Here is a 23,976-nt window from a genome sequence, read left to right as displayed (position 1 = left end):
GTCAGTATGACCATATGTGTGTGTCTCACCTTGATGAGGCCACACTTGTCAAAGATTTCAGTAGTTTGATGTCATTCAGATTAATTTCTATTTTGGATTAGTATCCTTCTTAATAGAACGGAGCAGCTGCAGCCTGTAGCTTTGACAAGATGGTATCAGGAAAATGTTGGAGGGAAAATTAATGCTCTCTCCTCCCTCAACTTAAACTCTGAAGGTAGCCTTCAGCAAGCTGGTCCAGTGGAGCCCCCCAGTGGCCATCAGCTGCAGACTGTGACCAAAGGGCAGCTGCAACTGATCTACTGGATGTCACCACAAAAAGAGCAAGGAGCTTAAGAATTGTCAGCTAATTTTGACTCACCTAGTATACATGCACATGCCGTTACTGTTAGACGGATAGATTTATATTACAACAATAATGGTAAATACAAGAGTGCAAAAACACCGAGTCCTGATATACAATATTGTAGAGGATAAAAAAGCAATAAAAACTAATAGCTTAATTTATTTGTAGTTATCTGTAGAGATCTGATCTTCTTCTTCTTGCTGGAAACTTACATTACTACCTATTTTCTACAGTCTATGGTTACTACACAAAGCAGAGTACGCCAACCCTTTCACAGGCCATTCACACAGAAGATAGTTTTATGCCTATCAAGTAGTTATGAAGTCGGGCTAAATATGTCTGTCTCAGAACACATATGCAGTATCTCACAGAAGTGAGTACACCCCTCACATTTTTGTAGATATTTGATGATATATTTTCACTGAAATGACACTTTGCTACAATGTCGTCATAGAGGAGTGGAAGAGGAATCCAGTGCCAACCTGTGAAGCTCTGGTGAACTAATGCCCAAGATGGTTAAGGCAGTGCTGGAAAATAATGGTGGCCACATATTGACACTTTGGGCTCAATTTGGACATTTTCACTTAGGGGTGTAATCAGAGGCTGTGTGATGTGTTATTTTATAGGGACAGCAACTTTACACTGTTATACAAGCACTCACTACTTTACACTGTAGCAAAGTGTCATTTCTTCAGTGTTTTCACATAAAAAGATATAATCAAATATTTACACAAATGTGAGGGGTGTACTCACTTTTGTGAGATACTGTTCATGCCCTGTATGAGAAACAATATGCAGAATTATATAGAATCATGCAGGAAATGTGCTACAATCAACGGTGAAAGAGGAAGAAATGTTGCTCACATTCCATCTTTCCAATTGATGGCGAACCACCTCTACGTCCTCAGGAGCTGATAACAGATCAAACTCCCATCCAGCATATGATTTTGAGCGTACCTGGATACCTGCAGGTAGGACTGTATCAGTCTAACTCTCCACACCAGAAGGCAACTGGTGAGAACTACAGAGAGGAAATCAAAGGCAGAGACTGATTGTTGAATAATTTATCAAAACATTTTATTTTCTTGAACAACAATACAATATGTCACAGAAAAATCACAGAGGGATTTAAGACAGGTCTGGCTCAGGGTTTCTTCTATGCAAGTTCTTTTTGAAACAACAGTGCAGCATAAATCAAACAAGTTGAGAGGAAAAAGAGCATTATTACACCCTTCAAATAATACTAATAATGAGGACAAGACACACAAAAAAAAACAAAACCTTGACGTCATTAAATGTCACATCCCTAAAAGTCTCTGCAAAAGTGTCAAGAATTACAACTACTTCTAATGCTCATCATAAAACCACTAATGCCTCACAAGATTATGCATTTCATACAATGGAGCAAAAAAGGTTTAAAAGATCTGATATCTGTTAGATACAGTACAAAGACATCATTCCATTCTTGTTACAAGTAATTGTGGTGAAATGGTTCTAAGCACCAACCGGTTGGTTTGAGTTGTACCACTGACTCATGTTCATACATCATTATGCTGTTTAATGGGGGGGGCATAGAGGCAAGGAGGGGTCTAGCACCATGAAAATTAAACCACCCCCTGATTGCACTTCCCCTATCCGCACATTATGACCATACTACATTTAAAATACCTTGTAGCCCCTTATCAAGTGAAGTACCATTTGATATGCAATAAATATATAGGAAAACAACCATGTACAGTATAAATAATGTCACAATTTACAATTTTCCATTTTCTCTGTAATCCAAAAACCAGAAACTGACAACAAAAAGAGGTATAAAAGTGGGAAGAAATTCCCATTGCAGTAATTTTAACTAGAGTGAAACAGGATATTTTTAGGGTGTATTATAATACAGCAACAACAAAAACAAGTGACTGAAGTGGACAAATTTGACCATATACAAATTAGATTTTCGATTGAGAAAAACTACATATGTCTTCTAGTAAACCTGAAAATTGATACCTTATGTACATTAAATGGTGTGCAGAGACTGATGAGGGCAGGGGTAAAAATGTCATTAGTGAGGATTTAATCAGAATGATTGTAGAGCAGTAATGCTGAACATCCATTTAAATGGTAGGTGATGATAAGTGATAATCAGATTTTAAGTAGGAACCAAAGCTTTTGAAGCAGAGCTAGACCGATAATGGCCAGGCCGATATATCGTCCAATATTAGCTTATTGCAGGTATTGTGTGTATGTTGGCTGATAAGTAAAAAGAAATTGCAGTATAGAAATGCCAAACAAGTCTGATGCATTTAGAAGCAGTCTCCATTAGATGCGTGTCAACCAGAATGCACTGACAAGTTACACTGTAAAATACAGTGTATGTATTTTGGTCAATTATTCTTTTCTTTTAAAAAACGAATATAAGTGATCCATATAAAAATTGCTTACTTTGTGTGTTTTTTGGGGAAAAAATACTATTGGTCGATGTATTGTTATTGGATTTGTTTAAACTCTCAAATAACAATCTCAGTACCGGCCTCAGAAATCCAGTATCGGTCAGGCTCTGCTCTGAAGCTGTATACGGTTTGCTACCCTTGCATTATGATAACATTTAAAGCCAAAGGTTGGACTAAACCTCACCAAAATGAGACCATTTATTGAAGGACTGTCTAAATGTTGTTTTTTAAAAATGATGACTGGGCCTTTCTTGTCATGTCTCAATTCATGTGCTCTTCAACATATTAAAACTGGAAATACTAGACTAAACCCCCTGGCAGTGCATGAGCCTCATCAGGACGAATGTTTGCGGCAAAATGAAAACTCAGAGGTGCCCTTCAGTCCTGTCATCTGCTTGCCCTCATTGGCTTTTGCATTACAAAGATTATGATTGTGTGTCTCTTTGGACATATTACTTTTTGCAGACTGTAACGGGCACTTCATTGAAACAAACATCAATGGTAACTTCCCCTTCTCTGTACCACGTCTATGCACACCACTGTGTATCCCATAAATTCATTCACAATTTACAATTTATTTTCTCTGTCATCTAGAAACAAGAACATAGCAACAAAGAGGTATAAAACTGGGATTGTTATCCCATTCCAAAGATAAAAACAAAAACAAAGTATGTCTGTTTTCTGGGTGTATCAAAGAAACCACACCAACAACAATTTAGCTGGACTTGTGAAAAAACAAGCAAAACAAAAGAGCAACTTTTCCATCTACATACTTGATTTCCAACTAAGAATGAAGCCATATTAGTCCTCTAGTAAACCCGTATTTTAGAGAAACTGATAAAAGTTTTTGATTGTTTTTTTTAACACTTACATAAAACCTTATTTGTTTGTGTTTAAACCACTAATTACCTCTCCTCTAAATACTGTTTGCAAGGCCAATGTGGTGTACTTCTAGGCTGGTAAAACTTTTTAAGTATCTAACGAGAATAAATAAGATTGGAATAGCACCTCAAAGAGTATACAGACAGGAATTACAAGTGTCAGAGTTCACCTGAATACCAAACAAAAACAGAAACCAATACAATGCCAAATGTGACAATCAGCTACTTCTCCTGTGAAGCCATTCCCCTGCTGGTACAACAGAATCACAGCAAATTCATGGACATATAGAATAACTAGATTGGTGTAAAAAAGTTCTACTGAATTTGCATAAAAGTACCTGAATTAATACACAGAACCGGCTACTTGACGCTTTTGAATCACAGCAGAGTCCGTTGAACATATAACCTGATTTTCAGTGCTAGCAGTGCTCACATTGGGTTTTTTTTCCTTTTTTCGTACACATCTGAAATGCTTTTCATGAGAAGTACCAGTCTAGTCATTCTATTTCAAAACACACGTCCAATCGGCAGCTGGTATGGGGAAGACAGTGAGCTATAGTTGGATTGGTTGAGTATCCATACCTTATTGTGTGATGTAAACAATACTGAGTAAACGTGATTGGCTGATTCAGAGAGTGTTTTTCAGGAATAGATTGCCTTGAAGACAACATTTGTGCTGCCATTAGAGTTTTGGTTATGGCTGAACGACACCAGCGAGGAGTCCTCACTTTGAAAAGGGTGATGGAGCCTGGAGGGGGAAGAAAAAGTGGAAGAGACAGAGCTCAAATGGCCACGTGACAAAGCTGTGTGTGTCTGTGCGTGTGTCTGCACATGAAGTTGTGATATGCAAACAATTAGAAACAATGGAAACAGCGCATCTACACAATATCTAATATGCACAAAACACATACGTGGCTTATGGTTACGTATGCTTTCCAGTTATTTGTGAAATCATTTTTTTATATTTATCATGAATTGTACCTTATGAACGGCATCATTGTGAAGTTTAAATGAACTTTTTGACTCCAACACAAACTCGAACCTAAAAATCATGTTAGAATAGATGATATACTGTATGCTTTATCACGTATGTATTTAACAGATCTTAATGCAGCCATCAGGTAAAGAGGCACACTTGTGGTTTTGTATGTTTAAGCATGTTAACTACACATCATCTTTATGAGCAAAGGGGTATGAAAATCCACTTTCAATTTGCTATGGAAAGGTAATCCACCACAGTGTTTGACAGAGGCAGTTTTGAAAAAAATCTCCTTCTGTAGTGTGGTAAATGTTATCGTTTGCTACCAAAAAGGAAAGCAAACAAAGGCAAGCGTCAATATTGTTAAAGGATGAAATGCAGTTTCTTCAATTAAAAAGAGTTGCTGTTTCTTGCTGGCTCAAAATCTGTACATTTAAACAGTTTTTGGTCTCTGTAATCATTCCTCCTGTTCATGCTAGTCGAAAAGCGATCCCCTCCTAATAAAAATTCCAATGCAAGTGGTGGGGGACAAAATCTACAGTCAAGATTTTGTGTGAAAAAGCTAAATTCTAAAGTTCAGCTGATGTGTTTTTTTTTTTTTTATTGAATTCACTCTTTGTGGTACTAGCCACTTAATTTGTGTTACTCATTTCCATTAGATTTATATTTCTTCTCAACTAGTACAGACAGGAGAAGGAATGATTCCACTGACCAAAAACTCTCTGGAAAATGGCCTAGAGTAATGTAAAGTAAGCATAAAAACTAGATAATGGACTAAAACATGCAAAATCAGTGTTCTTTACCTCATCTGAGTTATGATTTCATGTTTTTGGCACATCTGATATGTAATTTTTATACTTATAGATATAGACAAGCAATATAGAAGAATTAACACTGTTTTATGAAGGAAGCAATATGGAGCCCTGTTTGTACTCAGAAGAAAGAAAGAGAGACTGACCAGCAAGAAACTGTCGTAGGTCTTCATCAGCTCCTCTATCCGATACTGTTCCAGCACCACTACCCCTGCCAGTGATGGGCTCTTGGCCCGGGCACAGTGCTCACAGTGCACCACGTAGCACTTCTTACTGCTGTTCTCACTGGTCACAAACAGAAGGTCGAACACCTCCACCTGCATAGACACACATCATCCATGTCATACACAAAAGCACAGTTTGTCTGTATGGACAGACAGCGACGTCAGGGGACGAGGCACTCACGTCGCACTCATTGCAGTAGTAGGCTGGCTCGTCCTTCACACGACTCTGGTAACAGATCTTCTTCCCTGCAGCAACCAGCTGGTCTCGCAGAATTTGGATGTGCTTCATGGACTGCATCAGGCAGTGTCTGAGTGAGACAGAGGAGCAGATAGCGACAGATGTAAACAAACGCACACTCAACATACACAGACGCGCACAGAGAGGCATCTTACTTGATCATCTTGAAGGTATCCTGGTCGTTGATCTTGATGGTGCGAGCCACATTCCAGGAAACGTGGATCATGGGAACGATTGACTTAACCTTCTTCACCTCATTCCACTCAAAGCGCTCCAGGGCGAGTTGATATTGGTAGGCTGCCAGAGCAAAAAGACATAAACAGTGGTGAGGCTGGAAGTAGGCAGCATTTGAGACAAAGAAAAGCCTGTGACTAGCAAGTTTTCAGTTGCTGTTTTTCTCCTCTTTGTTTGGTCCTAGTTGCAACTTACAGTTGAGTGGTCCCACATTCCAGGCGATGTTGTTGCACCAGCCCACCGCCTGGACCCAGTGTACAGTCCCTGCATTAATCCACACAAGGTCTCCGGGCCTCTGAATAAAGCGGTACACAGGAATGTTGGAGCTGTAGAGGTCTTCCAGAACTGGCCACCAGGATCCTGTAAGGTAGTCTACTCCGTGCCTGCAGGAAGCATGTTTGTAACAATGCAATTTTTAGCACGCACAGATACTGTAGCTTATTTCTGCATCTTTTGTTAAATCTAACAGCCGCGTCACTCACTTCTCACAGAATTTGTTAATGGCCTCCCAGTAGTGCTCGTGGACAGCAAACCACTCACAGTCCCCAGGCCCGATATTTATGTTGACCGAGCAGAAGTTGTTGTTCTCTTGATGGCCTGATGGGAAATGCAGGAATAAGTGTTTTAATTCAAAAACGTCTATTCTTTGAAACATTACAAAAAAAGACCACTTCTAAAGTCAGAGGATTACTAAATCCTAACTGTGGTGTCAGACACACACTGACCTGGCGTGCGGCTGCCTGGCACCTTCATATAGAGCTGGACAGTGTTCATGCCCAGGATGGTGTGACCGACGTGACTGAGCATGTTGTTGCTGGATTCCACACGCATGAAAGCTGGCAGCTTGAGCAGCTCCTGCAGCTGGGGCTTCCACCTTATGAAAAAATTTTTTATAGGCAATGTGAAATGACAAGGACCCTCAGTGAACTCACCAGGCAGAATTTTATAACAAAATCTCACCTTTTAGGGTCAGAGAGATCAATATTGGTCCCAAATTTAATGATCTTTCCAACTGTTTTCTGCTCCGAGCTGGGGAAAAGAACAACGTCTGAGATTAGAATTGCTAAGTCAGCAAAACAGTGAATTCCTCATACACAGGTCACAGTTTTGTACTGACCTGGGTGTGCCGGTGGCAGGTGGGGCTTTGCTGAAGATGGGAGCAGAACTGGCTTTACTGTTGGCTAATGTCAGAACAGCTTTTGTGTTGGCTGGTGGCTCTGAGGCCCGCTCTTCTTCCTCTTCATTCTCACTCTCCTTCTCCTCCTATAACACATCTACATGAGCTTAGCTGACAGGTTGGCCAACAGCTAAAAACAGATGCATCATTACATAGTTCACTTTGGAGGTCCATACTCTCGTAACCGCTGACAATGTATTAAAACATGTATACATCTTGAAGAGTTACTTTAGTAAATGCTAGTGTGCTTGCTTTGATTTTCTATGGAAAAATGCTCTAAATTTGCAGGATTATAGGAGGAATGTTTAATAACTGACTGCTATGGTGCAAGGAGTTGAAATTATTGTGGGAAAATATATGTGTTGATTATAGTTTCAGCTACAAAAACAATATACTGAAACCTCCTGAAAGTATCACACATCTAAGATTTTCAGCTAATTGTTATTTAACTAAGAAAACCATCAGGTAGTGTATATTATATTTATCCTGTAGTGCTATTTGTCGTGTACAATGGGCCTCATGCAACAATATTTACACAATATATCTGTTCCTCTCTGACTGTGGGTTTCATTCATAAAAATGTTAGCCAAGAGTCAAAAGAAGACTCTCACATAAATATTGACAGAAATAAAGACAACATATTTGACATGAAATTACATGCTAAAAAAAATGGGGGGGGTCAAGGTGGATGTGACGGTCACAGAGATATAAGACATAAGAATATTATAGCCTACAGTAGGTGATGTTACACTGTCGGGTGCAACAGAGGATCATAAAGAGCCTGAGGCAGCAGACAGAGTCAGAGAATTTTCCAAACAACTGTGCTGAGATATGCAAATTAAAATCATAAAAACTAAATTGGCAAGCCATGATTATGATGATGATGATGATGATGATGATGATATGGTGACTAGAATATTAACTTAGCATTAACTTTGTCTAAGTTATCCATTGTATTTTAGTTAATTTTGGTATCATATTTAAACTAAACCAAATTTAGGAGTTCAGGCGTTATGAGTTCTGGTAAAATGTGTGCTTTTTGCCCTGTGAAGAACGGCAGACTATCTTTACATGACTCAAACAACAGGTCTGGACCCCTCATGAATTTAATTTGTACCTAGGAGAAGGTTATAAAAGATTGTACAATTGTATAAAAGTACAAGAACATGGTGATTGGTAAATACCACAAATTTTCTGAAATTGTTCACACATGTCACATAAGAACAAATTGTTTGTACGAGTGGGTCCTAGATGAGGCCCTATATCTATAAAGCAAGCATTTCTGGTTTTTAATTCCATTTGGATGAAAGTTGCAATACAGGCTGGTGTAAGTCAATTAATAATGCCGTCAACTATACTGAAGAATAATTATCAAGCCCTTTGTGTGCACATGTGTTTGCCGGGAAAATGTCTACCTGCAGGCTCTCCTGGAAGCTGGAGGCCTGGTACTGGGCGTATTTGGCGATGGTGGTGTGTGAGCGGCTGCTTTCACAGGGCCACGCCTGTGCCGAACCACTGGGATCCCAATTCTCATCAGCGGGCTGCTGAACCTGCGTCCTCACTTCCACTGCATGCTCCGCATTGGCCTCCACCAAGGATTTAGTGGAGAACAAACCAAGATCTCACATAGGGAAGAGAAAGCAGAGAGCAAGAGATAATGATCAGATAAATAAGAATTTCCAAACTCTTTGTATTTTTTCAATTTTGGGCTTAGGCTTTGAGATTTCTCAAGGCATTGGGATTTTCAAATACTCAAAAAGTGGTTGTTATCTCAGTTATGTTGCATTCATTTATTTATTTTCTCACTATGCTTTACATATTTTATACGGCATGGAGTATGACATGGAGAAAAAAAAGTGTAGGAATACAAATAAGATTAGTTTAAGTATACTGGATGATAAGTTAAAATATACACAATGAATTATGCAAATGAATTCAAAGCAACAATCCTCCAGTATAGTCACGGTTGATCACACATGGTCTGCATTCAAATATGGACACATGCTTCCCTATTGGCAGACTATACAGAGTTTGTCAAGACATAACACTTCTTAGAACCGACAGTCTTTGCATTGTTTGTCAGATCTGGCTGGCTTTCCATTTTTGTTCACATGAGCTCTTACGAAAAATATACATTAGCGATTTAAATCAGTAGTGCCTACAGTACTCATTACGCAGAAGCACATTATGTGACTCATGAAGGGGGGCAGCAATTGTACTGCGCAACCCTGCATTTGCAGATTGTTCTCACAATGATTATGACAGATGCAGCTCTCATACATGGTGCCCAGAGAGCTGAAAGATTGACTTCACATGTTATCAGTGCAGAAATAACCAAAAATATCAAATGTCTAAAATGTCATGTGTAAAATATCCACTTTACCTAAATAAACCCCACAGTTGTAGGATAATCTACATTTTTATCTGAATAATCAATCCCTCCTTTCCTTTCGCTTTCTCTTTCCCTGGTCCTTGCACGACAATTTTCACAAAACAATAAACAAAAGGCCCTAATTAATTACAATATGTACTAATCATCAAAAAACCATTGAGGGTGAGTGGAATTTGTTAAATTCTGTTGGACTTAATAGGACTGGGGTCATTTAGTTGAGATAAGTGTGTATAAACTTACTAAGGCGGAGGGAGCCAGCAAGTCCTCTAATAACAGTCACAGCGTTTTTGGGATCCGTACAGAACTGAAGCAGAACTGGAGAGAAGGCATCCCTCTTGCTCTCCAACTGTGGAAGAAACACTATTATGAACATCTGAACGTAGCAAAGAAAAAAATTTTGAATCTTGAAAACGAATGAAAAATACTGACAGTACGTTGGAAACCTGTTGATGTCTTGAAACAAGGTATGATAAGGCAGCTCTCTCTGCTGCTATCGAGAAACGATCCAAGAAATAATTCAAGTGATTTCAAGTAATTCAAAGAGTTATGGTGGTGAAGTCCTTTATTCATATAAGAACAAGACTAAGAGTCTGCAGCCATACTAGGGGCTCTGTGAGGCTGTGCTTTGGCACAGCTGCACTTTGAGCTAAATGCTAACATCAGCATGCTAACATGCTCCCAAGTATAATACTAGCGTGCTGATGTTATATTTATATATATATTTATTATGTTTTATAATGTTGACCATGTTCACCATCTTAGTTTATCGTGTCAGCATGCTAACATTTGCTAGTTAGCACTAAACACAATGTACAGCTGTGGCTGATGGGAATGTCTTAAGTTTTGCGAGTATTTATCAGTCATAAACCAAAGTATTAGACTAAATCAAATTTTGGCAGTCGATGAAAGGTTAAGGGATCACTATAGGCCTTACAATTCGTCCTGATGGCAACATGAACATCTGTACCAAATATTGTGCCAATCCATCAAACCGATAGAGACATTTCAGGAGCAAAGTGGTGGGCCTGCTGCCACCCCTAGAACCACTTTTGCAAGGCTAAAAACTAGTTTTTTGAATTCAGAACTTGATGATTTTACTTCGGTTGGATCCTTTTGATTATACCAGCCTATCTGCACTCACATAGATGCTTGGCGTAGGAGGGTTAAGCTTTTCTCGAGGAATGGGGATTGCGATGGCAATATTAGGTTTAACAGAGAAGGCGGGAAGCAGGTACGACTCCTTGAATTGTCCCTTCACCCTGGTCCCCCTGGAAAAAGATGACAAAAAGAGACAAAATGCATCATGAGGAGCAGCTTGATGTAAAACCTACTACACCTAGTTTAAGGAGAGGCCCAGACCAAAGGATATTTGTCTCTTTGAGTACTCACTTGCAAGCTTTGATCACTTCAGTGGCTGTGTTTTTGATGCAGATCGTGGAAAGCGGGATTCTTTGCTCCTCCACCTCTGAAATGTTGAATGTTTGTCTTCCAGCACTCTCCATTTTAATTAAGAGGATCTTTAGCTCTTTACACAAACCCATGGACAACGCTTTCAGTTTTAGTGGGTCAACTGGAGCTAATGAGCAGGGAGGCTTACTTGCTGGTGTGGACGCACACAATTTGGATTTATTGACTGTTAAAGGTGACACTGAGCTTGAGGTCTCTGTATTTGTGTTTGTGGCTTCTGAGGATATCTTATGTTCTAACGCACCAACATCTTCCTTCTTCTCTATTATTATCTTTACCTCAGCGTCTCCAGTGTCTGCTTTTTCTCTCTGGATGTCTTTGCCATGTGGGGTTGGATTTTCCTGAGGACCCTGGCCCTTAGTAATATCTGTGAGAGGTGTGGGTGAATTTCTGGACATGATGAGCACTGAGGATGAAACATCCGTTTTTTCCAAATCCCTTATTTCTTTTGCTTTGTTTTTAGGACAGGTGACACTGCTTTCTTTCGTCTTTATCTTAATCTTGATCTCCCCTTCTCTTCCTCCATCCTTGGTCTTTTGAATTCTTTTTCTGTCTGCGTCTGTGTGTTCGGCCTCTTTGCCCTTTCCTCTCTCTTCCTTGGTGGACACAGTAATGAGGCTGGTGAAAGAGGCTGTATGTGTTGTGGTCAGTCTCAGCTTTGCACTCAGTGACCCATCCAAAAGAGATGACTCGGCTCTCTCAGTGAGGATCTCCATGACCTTACTCTCTTGTTTCGAATTTATGTCCTTCTCAATTGCTTCCTGCTTCTCCTGCACCAGGGCATCCAGACTTTGGGGTTTCAGAAGTGTGTCTGAGGTAGGTGATTGATTACCGGGTTTGGAGGATGCAGTGGGATCTGATCTGGGGGAAAAATCCTGATCCTCATGACAGTGGATCTCTGGCCCCAATGCAAGAGAGGAGGAGTACTTCACTCCTCTAGTGGTGCCAGCAGGAGGCCCCCCAAACGGACCGCCTCGACATGTCATCCTCTGGCCTCCGAGAAAGGTGGCCAGGCTCTTGAAGACATCATCCAAACCTGTGTCATGGTGGCGAAGCTCATGAAGGAGAGAGCCAGAAGCTTCCCCGCTGCTGTCCACCTCTTCTTCATTTTCTTCCTCAGAAACCGGTTCAATTATACAAGGTGGATCAAAGATTTCAGACATGCCATTGTGAGAATAATCAGCCAGTGTACTTTCACAAAGCTCCTTATTCATATCATCAATGCTCTCACTGTTGACGGGAAGAGGAGAGATGCACTGTGTGGGGCTGGGCTGGAGGACAGGTCTACTTATCACTCCCCTTTCTAGCTCCTCCTCATCTTCTCCCAGAGATGACACTGGAGAGCCCTGCCAGCTGAGAACAGGAGGGGTATTCGCAAGACTGTCTCCCATTTCCCTCAAACATCCCATCACGGCCACAGGCTGTAGGTCTGGGGCATTGAGAACCCCTCCCTGCCCATCTTCATGACCACGGATGGGCTGCTCTGAGCTAACAGAACATGCTGTACTGAGAGGGGCTAAGGCTTTACATAAAAGGGAGGGGAGTGTATCATCAGGCTTTGCTTTTGGTCTGGTTCTGGTCTGGCTAGGGCTGGTGTTCTTGGAAAGAAACTGTTTTAGTTTCTGTTCCTTGACAGGGAGTTGTGGGGGACTCCTGTGACTTTCAGATTTTGAGGATGGCAGTGGTGAAGTGTAGCTGGGAAGAGGAGTATTTGTGGATGGCCTGTGTGTCCTCCCTGCTCGTTCACTCCTCACCCTGTGCTTGCGTTTGGGTGGTGACTGGCCCTGGGTCTCTGGGTAAAGAGTTGTAGTCTCCATTTCGCTCGATTTGGCCTCTCCTGAAGAGCTGGAAGTAGAGATGGAAGTAAACATTTCCTCTTCCGTGACTTTAGTTTTCAAGCCTAACTTTCTTTCCTTCTTTGCTGCTTTATCCCTCTTCTTTTTTCTCTCCGCCAACCTTTTTTCCTCTTTTTTCTTCCGCCTTTTTCTTTCTTCACTCTTTCTCTCCTTTTTCACCAGCTTATCAGTTTTTTTGTGTTCTTCCAGCTCCTTCTCAGGCTTGTTTGCCCTTGATCTGCTGTGGGGGGACAGTCGTGAGCAGAGGGCCTTTCTGTTTTTGACGTCTGAAAGTCTGGATTTTGGACCGGCGTGAGATGTAAGAGATGTGGCAGATGTCAGGCAAGCTCTCGGGGCATGATTAGGGCTTCCCTGGAGGTTCTGCTGTCCACTGAGGCCAGGACTACACTGATGAATGATTGATGGATCTTTTCTGCCACTGGCCACCGTGTATGAAGACGGACTGGAAGGGGTACGTGGACTGCTGGCAGTAGAGCCTCCATCTTTAGGAATGCACAGGAGGGATGAATAGGGAGGAGAGTCTGCACCAAAAGACTTGGAGAGGGCTGGATCCCTTGAATTTCCCCTTTGATGAGTGCGCTGAGGTTCCTGCAGAGTTAGCATTATATCCGTTTAGACTTTTGTTGAAGGGTAGGACACTCAATTGCATAGAACCATATACTGTATATATACACACTGTTATACTCACATTAATAATAAGATTAATAGAAACTTAGGCCTGATGCAATGTCAGAAAAACAGTTTTGAGATAAAGAAAGGTAGAGAAAAATTTATTTGGACACATTACACCTATTTAGTAAATGTACAGAGTGTAATAGAGAACTTGGATGAATCTGAAAAAACAGATAGATATCATGCATTTCTCACTGTGCTTTGTTTGTGGTGATGGCTCCGTGAGTCCTTTTCCTCATGAGGGTGTAGCGTTGTGTTGTGCTGTAGGGCTCTGGGGTGGCCTGTGTGCCGTTGATAGTGGTAATTATGGTTTTGGTGGCTGTAAGGCACACGGGTGTGGTCTGCTGGTGAAGACGAGATTTTCCGGTCTGCCTTCCCTCTGCTTCCATGATGTGTAGGTCTGCTGCCAGAACTCTGGTTTAGACCTGCTAGGTTACTGTTACTGAAGCCATGTCCTCCAGCTCGCAGTTTAGAGGTTTCCTGCAAATTTCAAAACCATTAATAGACATCCGTATTTAGTATTCATGTAAGGATTCTAGGCTTACCTGTTGCTGTGTTGTTGAGGTCCTGTGGTCAGAGAGGTGGCAAGGACCCCCCCTGTCATTAGGAGGCTTCCAGTCATCTTGGTTGCAGCGGTGATGGCGAGGTGGTGACAGGGTACGGACAAGTAAAGGTAAATGCCTTGATCCTGGGTGAGATGGCTAAACAGAGAAGCAAAAACATGCTGTCATGCTAGAATACTAGAATCAAAGTTTGTTGTGCTAAACCAACAAACTATACCAGGTCGGGGCCAGAGTCCCTTCTCCTCTTGGCTGGACACTCTTTCCTAGGGGATAAAGGGTGCTGTGGAAGTGGACTGTGCTGGTGTAGCTGGTCTCGCCGCTGGTGGGGGGTTGGCCGTTTCCAGGGTCCTGGTTTGTTGTTCATCATTCGGCCTGGAAAGCTCCTGTCTGAGGGGGCCCATCTCTCTGGTGGGGTCTGGAGTTCTCTGTTGTTGCGATGCAGGCGAGGACCCCCATGCTAACAGTCAAAAAAGAGAAAAAGGACAAACAATGACACATTTCTAGTTCCAATAACAACATGAACTCTTTTGAAAGCAATGTTGTTCTTGTCTGCAGGTCTCACCACAGAGTTGCTGACATTGTTGTCCCAGTTTCCGTGGCGCTCTCCTGGTCCTGTTAGATAACCGTTGTTGGTGCCAGCACGGTTGTGGAATGAGCGTGCGGAGTTGTGATGCCAGTTCTGGGCCTCAAAGGGCCGCTCTTTACCATCCCAGAGGCGTAGAGGCTGCCTGTGACCCTTAGAGATACCCTTGTCCTGGACATGGCTGACTGTTCTCTCCCCCCTAAGCAAAAGACCAACTCAACTAAGCATCACATACTGTAAACAATGATGGAGGGCACAAATGGTATTTCGTACACCAAGGGAATATACATATCCATGGAATCAAGAGTTGTACTGTTCTGCTGCGTGTGGTGAGTACAAGTGAGGTTGGCTCTGCAACTGTCTTAAAAAGCCACACTTTATTAATGCAAGTGTTTTCTGTAACAGATGCACTGCAGTACATAAATTATCTGCGCTATAAGCAATATATTTACAGTGTATGAATGATGTTTACACTGTTCTACTCACCTATTAAATAGACGACTTGATGGGGGATGATGTGACTGATTGCGGCCTTCTTGGCATCTGTAGTAATGAAAGAAAACATACCGCTCATGTGAGAATAAAACAATTCTGGGAGCTCTGAATCTTGTTGCTAGTGGTCTTGAAGTCAGATTGAAGTCATCAGTTTCTCTGTGGTTTCTTTGAAGGTCTTAATCAAAGGTTGATGATTGCTAAATTTGCAACACTCAAAATTGAGACTGAACTTCAGGGGCATCTGTTTTTAGCAACTTTTAGCATAATCTTTTTTAATATTATCTTACTTATATATCTTTAATAGGTCTTTAATTTCACATTGAAAGGAGACTGTTCACTGTTTCTCTGCTGGATTGGATTACATTTTGATATGGTAATAAAATTATTTATTGTTTAGTTGTTTATACAGTGTTGGGGAGTCACACCTCTTTATCAGAGTCACAGTTGTTGCTATTGCCAAAATGACAACCAGATACAGCTACAAAGACAGTCATATTAATGAGCTGCTGCAGCTGTATGGTCAGATTGAGGCTTCTCTCAGCTGGAGAAGTTTTAGTTTCATCCACCAGAGTCCTGCTTGTTTAAACTGCAGATGGGCTCACGCTCACAGCTGCAGCTGAAGTGAGAGCTTTTCATGAATATTCTCATCACAGTTTCAGTTCATCAGTCAGTCCCTTAAAGTGGTGCTTATCTTGCATCAACCTAGACAACAAAGGCTGGACTCCCACCTGCTAGAATGACCCTTGTTGGGGAAGTTCAAGCTGTTCCACTAACCACTCCCACTGAGTTTTAGTTCTTTTCAGGAGGGCTTCGGCCATTTTTTCCCCAACTACGTATCTAGGTGTCAGTTGGATTTTTATTGTATCTGCTTTCTTAACTGTTACAGACATCAATGTCCCCTTTGACTGCAATGAAGGTTAAAGTTTTGGAAGTCTTGGTTTTATGATCAGTTAAGAAATGAGAAAAACTACATTAGGGTACAGTGAATACAGTATACAATAAGAGGCTATATCCACTGCATCTGAAATGATATGCATTCCCCTGAGAATGGACTTCTTTCCTTTTAGAAATAAAAAGGTAACACTGTGTGTGTGTGACTGTTGTGATTGTGCACCTTTGTGTGTGGCTCCAGGGGCGACCGTTTACAGGAGCCCATTGTCCTCTGTTAGGTCCTCCAGCAGGATAGGAGCCCCATGTGTTACGGCCAGAGTACAGCTCGACCGGGTGATACATGCAGCCTGAAACACAGATGTTGTTTAATGTGTATGGTGTTCAGACATGAACAAATAAGTAAACATGATGTCTCGTTTAAAGAATGTCCGACTACATAAAATGCAACATGGAAGTGCTGCCGCTTTCATCCAATCAGGTCTTAGCTTACACAAAGACCGTGCCTACCACTCTGGGTTGTACGATCATTTTAATTTGTGAGTAAGTCTACAGGCCTACCTTCTGTATTCAAGTAAAGTAAAATCCAGTTACAGCAGCAGGTGAGCACATGGATGCTTTTCTGTATCTTCATCGTTCTACAGCTGCTGAGCTTTGTTTTCACACACAACACTGTTTACAATACCTTCACAAAAATGCTTAACTAGACTCTCGAATGGGATGTAGTAAGAATTACTGTGATACTATCAAGTGCCACAGCGGTGCACATTGTAAACACACAAAGTACAGAGACAGAAACAATTGTTCTGTGGTCACCAGACTTGGTTTGTCAGGGCACTCCACTTCACATTTGAGCGCAAAAAACAGACTGTGCACTAGACACATGGTTGAGAGATACAAGCTGTATCTGACTAGAGAGCGAGAAACATGTATTTCTATCCCATGTCCACACAGTAATTGATTTTGTTCTGGCAGAATAACTTTTTATCCTTCTGAGGCTGGGATTTACATCGACACCTATGTGACGTTCTGTGGTAGATTTTATTCCTTCATGCTGAATTTTCTGCTGCACTGTATCTGTTCAGCGGTCATATCACCCCTCAGCCAGAGCTGCATTCATTCAGCCTCTCTCTAATCACTGCTACCCAGCAGCCACCCCAGCCAGTGGCCATCCAGTGACAGGGAAAAAAACATGGCAATAGGACGAAGGACCATGGCAACCTCATTTTAAGAACAAAGAAAAGAGAGAAAAAAAAACAGAGTGGGCTGCTGTGGCGTTTTTCTTCCCCGTACAGTACAAGCCCGGTTTCTTTATTTCTCTCACAGAACTGTGAATAGGTCTCAAATCAACAGCACCCCGCTTCCATCCCCTCTCACCATTCATCATCGGCTGCTAGGTCAGTAGATCTATGCTTCTACCTCTCATTTGCTTCATGTACACTAACTTCCAGAAGCACAGTGAGCTCTGTTGCTGCCCGCTGAGTACTGAACCACTATGCCAGGTCAGGTGGTTGGCTGTCAAGGAAATCGCTTATTGTCTGATCACAATTTCTAATCCTTCGCCTCCACTGCCTATTCTGCACACTGTAATTGATATAGTTTTTTATAATAGCATTGTTGCGTCCAGTTGTCTCTTTTACCGTGGACAGACAAGATCTCACTGTCTCTCTTGCTGCTGCCGAACACTTCAGCGCACAGTATATAGCACTGAAGTGAGCTTACCATGTAAAGATCGTCTTTGCATGCTGAAGAGAGCATTGCTGTACCAGTGATGGGATGTGCCTCTATATGCGTTCATTTCCCGCAGCTATTCATAAATTCTATGAAGAACTGCTGTGCAACATTTTACCACTTCCCTAGTGGTACATTTGTTTTGTGCGTTTGTTTCACATAGGTTTGTTTGTGGTAAGACTGTTGCAGCTGTGCTATAATAACCTTTCTGTGAGTGCTGAATGAGCTAAGTGAGGCACCTCTTCAGGATTCCATTTCCAACCAGTTGCTAGAGCAACTGAAGCCAGACAGTTCTTGCTTCTGTGGCTTTAGGCTTTTTAGAGTTAACTGCATTAAGATTCATTTTTTAGAGTAGAAAGAGGACACAAAAGGCCTTTATGTACATACAACGTTGCACTGACATACAGAAAAATATAAGCGCATGCCTTTATCCTAACATACAACACTTTAGTGTGTGCCATCAGTTGTTATATCCACTATAATCCTGTCGTCCTCATGTCCTGTTCCACTCTGCTTTTTGAGAGACCAGCTTTCAGAGCTTCTACAATTCTCTGCTAACGCTGAAATAACCTCTTCATCAGCTACGTTAATGCTTTCTTTGCTTGGGAGCCTGGTTGTACGACTTTTTGCCTGTTTGAGTTGTGTCTCAGAATGGCAATTTATCTTGCTGTTCCATCGCTGGAAATGCTGAATTGTGATGAATACGTTCACTATGCGCTTAATTCATGCCGACAACTTGTAAACTGTGTTTCTCGGTTTATGCAGCGTTAAAACAGTTTTAGACACAGCGTTGCAAGTTCCCCGTTTCTTTGACAATACACCTTAATGTGCTTTTAACCCGTATTTGGGCAACATTACACAGACAGCATCTGCTGTAGACCCTCCCTGTAGCACACTGGAGCACACTTTTGTTACAGTGCTGTAAGGGGAGCTGTCAGTCAACAGCAGCTTAAATTTTTCTCTACACAACAGTGGCTCTGTGCTTCCAGTATTAAACCCATCTGTGCAGGGTTAATTCCACACATCTAGAATTTTTGCTCCACAGCCAAATGATGTCATGTGCAAAAGGGGTTAAGTTGCAGTAAACTCTCAAGAATGTGCAATCGAACCAATACAGTATAGCAGTGTATTTTGTCCAATGCCAGCTGTATAAAATTAGGGTTTTACTACTGAGGCATTACAATTCTGGTCATGACTTGCATAATGAACTATTTGTGCACATATTATGCTTTACAAATACAATATTTTGTTATACTGATGGTTGATTAGTTGACACCTGATGGTAAGTTAAACCTACTGTCTGCACTCCTCAGTCTGCTTCCTTCACAAAGGAAACCCTGGTCATCTCTTTGTCACCACAGAGGGAAAGCAATGCATCCTTTCACATCTCTGCTGTCTACCCTTTTATTTCACCACGCTAGTCCTGATTGCTGAGTGTCAATTGCAGACATTTATTTGAAACCTAAGAGCATGCGTGCATGTGCATCCCTATAACCGGTTTTACCTTGCCTGGAGTAATGAGAGAGAAAAGGGGGGAGACAGACTCTGGTCTACATGATGCTGTCTAGCAAGACAGCAGAACCATGCAGACTCAGATCCCTTTAAATAGACATGCTCATCCTCCACTAGCTGGCAATCAAACATAGTGTAGAGTGAGGAAATACCATAGTCACTTGGTGCACAGATGTACATAACAGGAAGGTTTTATTTTTTTCAAATCAAGGGCAGCATCTCTCCTTCATCCCTTAGGTATTGCTGCCATTCTCTTTCTTTTTATTCTTGGCGCTCATTTCCTGCAACACCTCTCCAGACAAAGACAGAGAATGAAATGAGATGTAGGAAAGAGGGGAAAGGAAGAAGAGGGCAAGTAACCTTTGCCAGACTGGTAAGTTTTCTATTCTCCTGTCTTTCCTCTTTGTGGGCCTGCCCCTGCCCCATTGCCTTTGCTATCCTGGCTACTTGTTTCCTTGTCTGTCTTAATACCCAGTATCCCAGCCTCTTCCTTTCTGCTTCAGGCTATGTGTATGGCTCTGCCTATGCCTCACCCTCCCTTTTCTCTGCACGCTGTGTCCTTGTATCCGTGGCAACCGATGATATCATTTAGTCCTAGAGCTGGTAGCAAGGCCTCAAGCAAGGAGGGGAGTGATTGCATGTGTGTGTGTGATTTTGACATAGAGACAGAGAGGGAGGAAATGGAGAAAGTCCATAGCATTTAATGTATACTTCTACATTTCTATCTTTTCTCTGTTCACTCTTCTCACGTGCAACCTTCATCCAGTGGAATAAAAAACAGGAGTGAAGAACCGCCGCAGTTCTGCAAACACACTCCAATTTGTGTCCTCATTTGGACAAATCATCAGTCTGTCACATCCTTGCCTATCTCACACTATCGGGAACTGCTCACTAGCTGCAGTGAACCACTGCAGATGTGCATCTCCTGCTGAGGCTTTATGTGTGTGTGTGTGAGACTTAGAAGGATACTGATCCTATACCATAAAAGGAAGGATGTGCTGCACCAGACCAGGCCCGTCTCTGGTGGCTCCTAAGCTAGCAAATACAAGGAGCAGAGACATGAACAGAACAGATGGGAGTGGAAGTAAGCAGCGACAATGTACAGACGGACAGAGCCTGGACAGACAGCCCACCCCTGAATGCATGCACATGTGTGATTTTATTGGATTCAGGCCGGAAATAGCATTGCGATCACAGAGAAAGAGCGTACAGTATGAGCCGAATATCAATCACATTTCTAAAAATAACATCCCTGCAGCCCCACTTAACTCTGCTATATCCCCTTCTCCCTTTCTAGCAGCTTCTACCGGTGTATGCTCCATAAAGCACAGCCCTCCAAGGGGTGCTGGAATGTACCAAGGCAAGGTCAAGAACAGGATAGAGGCGTGTCTTTTGCAAACAATGCAAAATGTACAGCTTTTCGTGAAGAAAGACAATGAAGCAGGTTAACAGGTTTGAATAAGGCACTGGAAGCACGTGTTTGTGCGTGTTTGTGCGCGTGTGTGTGTGTGTGTGTGTGTGTGTGTCAGACAGCTGGCTTGTGTGAGGATTGGTAACCTAGAATTGCACGTCCAGGTGGTTACCCACGCTGGCAATCAAAGCAACTGAAAAAGCATGCACTGGGTGAATGTTGTATGCAGGTGACAGTAACCCTACATACCCTTTGGTTATTCTATTTTAAAGAACTTAGAAATTAACGTCTGAGTCAATTATTTTCTAAAAAAAAAAAATAAAGACAAAAAGGTCTCCGTGTGAGAAATGTTTAACAGACTGAGCTGAACTTTCAGTGGAGCCAAGTACTGTCAGTAACACAGTTTGGACATTGCTCTAAATGAAGATTAATCATCACACTTGGTAAGGCTGTAGCTTCTTTCTACTGTAAACCTCACACACACATACACACACACAGCCTGATATTCAACAGTTAAACGTTCCACAGAGCACAAATGTGACCACAAGTGTAACGACATCAGTTCCCCTTACCTATCTTTATCATTTCACATTTCTGCCTTTGCACTGTCTGCATCGGTCTGCATGTGAGCATTACATGTGTGCACGTTTCTGTGTGTGTTTGTGCCTGTGTGTGAGAGAGAGAGAGAGCTTCATGCATGAACGTGCAGCACAGTCTGCAGACACACACTGCAGTATGTTCAGCCAAGACAGATCGCTCAGAACAATTACACACGGCAAATGCACAAGGACAAACAAACAGTTGACGAACAGAAAAGAAACAGGAGCCCCCACTTCTGCCACACTGGACAATGCATGCAGTACAATTACATTAAGCCACAAGCAAACAGCACATCAAGCTGCTCCTCTGTAGCCCCCCGTTTTTACCTCCTTTATGGTCTTTGTTCTGTTCGGTCCACACGTCCCTCTGCTCCCCTTTTCCTCTCTTTCACTCCTCGCCACCTTGTCTCACCCGATCCTCTCTCCTCTGGCTCCTTTCTTCCCCTCTCCACCTCTTCCTGTTTCCACTCCACTCTCTGATGCTCGGGCTCTCGTAGCAGACCGATCCATGTACAGAGACCGGCGAGGCGGGCCAGCGAGCTGCCAATCACGAGACAGGAGCCTATGAGCGGGCGAGAATGTTTTTATCGCTCACGTTTTGCAGTCAACTCGGCTGGAGGAGGGGAAACACAGCAGACAGAGGCATGGAGGGTGCACTTTATTTTCCTCTTCCTCTCTCTCTGTTTGTGTGTGTGTATATGTACAATATTTGTGCGAGACGTAGCTGTACATGAGTAGTTCTCGAGCGGATACTTGTTCCCCCACAATATCTGCAATGTGTGACACTTGTTTTACGTTGAATGCAATATTATAATGGATTTACATATTTGTGCAAAAATACACATGCACTTGATCAGACTGCCATCATTAATCTGTCCACTGTGACGGCAGTGTGACATTTCCTGCCCCCTTCCTCATTGCCACATTTCTAATAATATACCAGAAAATACTTAATTAATTAAAGAAGAAGGAGCTTGAAGAAACAACACACATCACTGTGGGGAAACGCATAGACCTTGTGGAGCTGTCTGCCCAGGTGTCTTTCGGGATAAATTGGGAAGCGAGGCAGAGTGGAATGGTGACAGAGGGCCTGCGAGTGTTGGCTGAGCTCAAATGTCAAGTGACTAGGACGACCGAGGGAGGTGGGGCTAACAGCTCTGGGTTCACGAGGGAGGGCCTACAAGTCTTTGTGGCTCACCATGCAAAGCCACCACTCACTCCTCTGCTCATTTCACCCACCAGCGACCATTAAAGAGCAGAGGCAGGGCCGCCGGTCCTGAGTACTCACTGAGAGGCAGAGACGGAAGAAGAGCTCACGAGGAGCCGGAGTGCGAGAGTGAAATGGTGGAAGCAGACCGCTGAGAGATTTTTTTTTTTCTTTCTGAAGTGCCTTAGCAACAGCGCCGGATCAGCCCGCACTCTATTGGTCAAAGCTCAGCCCCATGTGGGTTTTTGGACCAATCAGCGGGCTTTGGTGCAGAACTAAGTAGGGACAGCCTCATAGGCCAGTATATTCTGCTAAATTGAGCCCCCTGGTGGCTCAGTGAACGCGCAGAAACTGTATCTTGTAGTTTGCAAGTGAAGGGAGCATCTATTCTGTCTCGACAGTTAGCCTACTATTAAAAAAAAAAAAAAAAAATAGCCGTCATGCTCTGGATAAAATGACAGTAGTGATACAGCTAATGTTTTACAATGTCGCCCAAGAGCTTCTAAATATATGCTATAGCCTACTAATGATGATTTAAGTTGGCCTATTATTAAACAGCACAACTACTGAACAATGATTAACAAACGTGACTTTTTTTTTTTTTTTTACCCATTTGTTTAACTAATAACTAATATTCTGACGCAATAAAGCTTTGACCAAATCCTATGGTAAACTGGGTGACACAAGAAAAGACCGAAGAGGAAAGCAAAAAGTTAGGAAACTAGGAGGAGAACAGTCCAGCCCTAAAAATGGGAAGATATAACCTAATATAGTCGACTTTACGTATATTAATGAAATCGTTCATGTGGAGTAACAAGAAACAGAATTGTATTTCAGTTTTCAAAACTGAAATACAGTAAGAAGGCGAAGCGGAGGCATCAGCACAGACTGGAGAGAGACCTCAACACCAACTACAACAAAGATATGTGGCAGGCCATCAAAAACATCACAGGCTACAAAAGCAGGAGCTCCGACCATCCTGTGTGAGGCCACATTACCAGATGAGCTAAACACCTTTTATGCTCGCTTTGATGTCCTCAACAAAGAGTCAGCTGTAAAGTCTACTCCACCTCCAGAACAATGGCCACTGTCAGTATCCACAGCAGATGTGAGGAGAGTCCTGCCGAGAGTGAATATGAGTAAATCAGCTGGGCCTGATAACATTCCTGCCTGTGTACTAAAAGCCTGTGCCAATCAGCTAGTTCATGTTATTACTGACATTTTCAATATATCACCATCTCTTATAGAGGGTTCCCACACTGCAAAAA

General features: G+C 42.2%; 1 protein-coding gene across 4 annotated transcripts; it reads right to left on the bottom strand.

The window, feature by feature from the left end:
* Window positions 1-1,395: 1,395 nt before the first annotated feature.
* kdm6bb (lysine (K)-specific demethylase 6B, b) lies at window positions 1,396-22,864 on the bottom strand. Of its 4 annotated transcripts, none has more exons than XM_046039141.1 (21): window positions 22,790-22,864; window positions 21,829-22,063; window positions 16,475-16,598; window positions 15,352-15,408; window positions 14,845-15,064; window positions 14,500-14,739; window positions 14,265-14,420; window positions 13,915-14,199; window positions 11,114-13,635; window positions 10,866-10,992; window positions 9,965-10,070; window positions 8,748-8,953; window positions 7,273-7,418; window positions 7,116-7,184; window positions 6,881-7,029; window positions 6,638-6,752; window positions 6,351-6,538; window positions 6,077-6,218; window positions 5,865-5,991; window positions 5,606-5,776; window positions 1,396-4,416 (listed from the first exon to the last, which is right to left on the bottom strand). In XM_046039141.1, the coding sequence occupies exons 3-21, from the start codon at window positions 16,591-16,593 to the stop codon at window positions 4,393-4,395; spliced, it is 5,169 nt and encodes a 1,722-aa protein (XP_045895097.1). In that variant the 5' UTR covers window positions 16,594-16,598; window positions 21,829-22,063; window positions 22,790-22,864; the 3' UTR covers window positions 1,396-4,392. The 4 variants fall into 4 exon arrangements, with proteins under 4 accessions (XP_045895097.1, XP_045895095.1, XP_045895096.1 ...); XM_046039139.1 differs by having other exon boundaries at window positions 22,493-22,799; XM_046039140.1 differs by having other exon boundaries at window positions 22,517-22,799.
* Between the last annotated feature and the right edge of the window lie 1,112 nt (window positions 22,865-23,976).

This window comes from Micropterus dolomieu, linkage group LG23 (assembly GCF_021292245.1).
Source record: "Micropterus dolomieu isolate WLL.071019.BEF.003 ecotype Adirondacks linkage group LG23, ASM2129224v1, whole genome shotgun sequence".
Classification (NCBI taxonomy): Eukaryota; Metazoa; Chordata; class Actinopteri; order Centrarchiformes; family Centrarchidae; genus Micropterus; species Micropterus dolomieu.
The sequence above is the reverse complement of the archived record's forward strand: the minus strand, read 5'-3'. Positions and strand labels throughout refer to the sequence as shown.

Bases quoted from the DNA above. Each gene is read 5' to 3' on its own strand.
- kdm6bb (XM_046039141.1), bottom strand. From the start codon at position 16,593: ATGTATCACCCGGTCGAGCTGTACTCTGGCCGTAACACATGGGGCTCC. The intron at 14,200-14,264 runs GTAAGCCTAGAA...TGAAATTTGCAG, and splicing joins CCTCAACAACACAGCAACAG to GAAACCTCTAAACTGCGAGC. The intron at 4,417-5,605 runs GTCAGTCTCTCT...TTCCCCCTCCAG, and splicing joins CCTACGACAGTTTCTTGCTG to GCTCCATCACCCTTTTCAAA.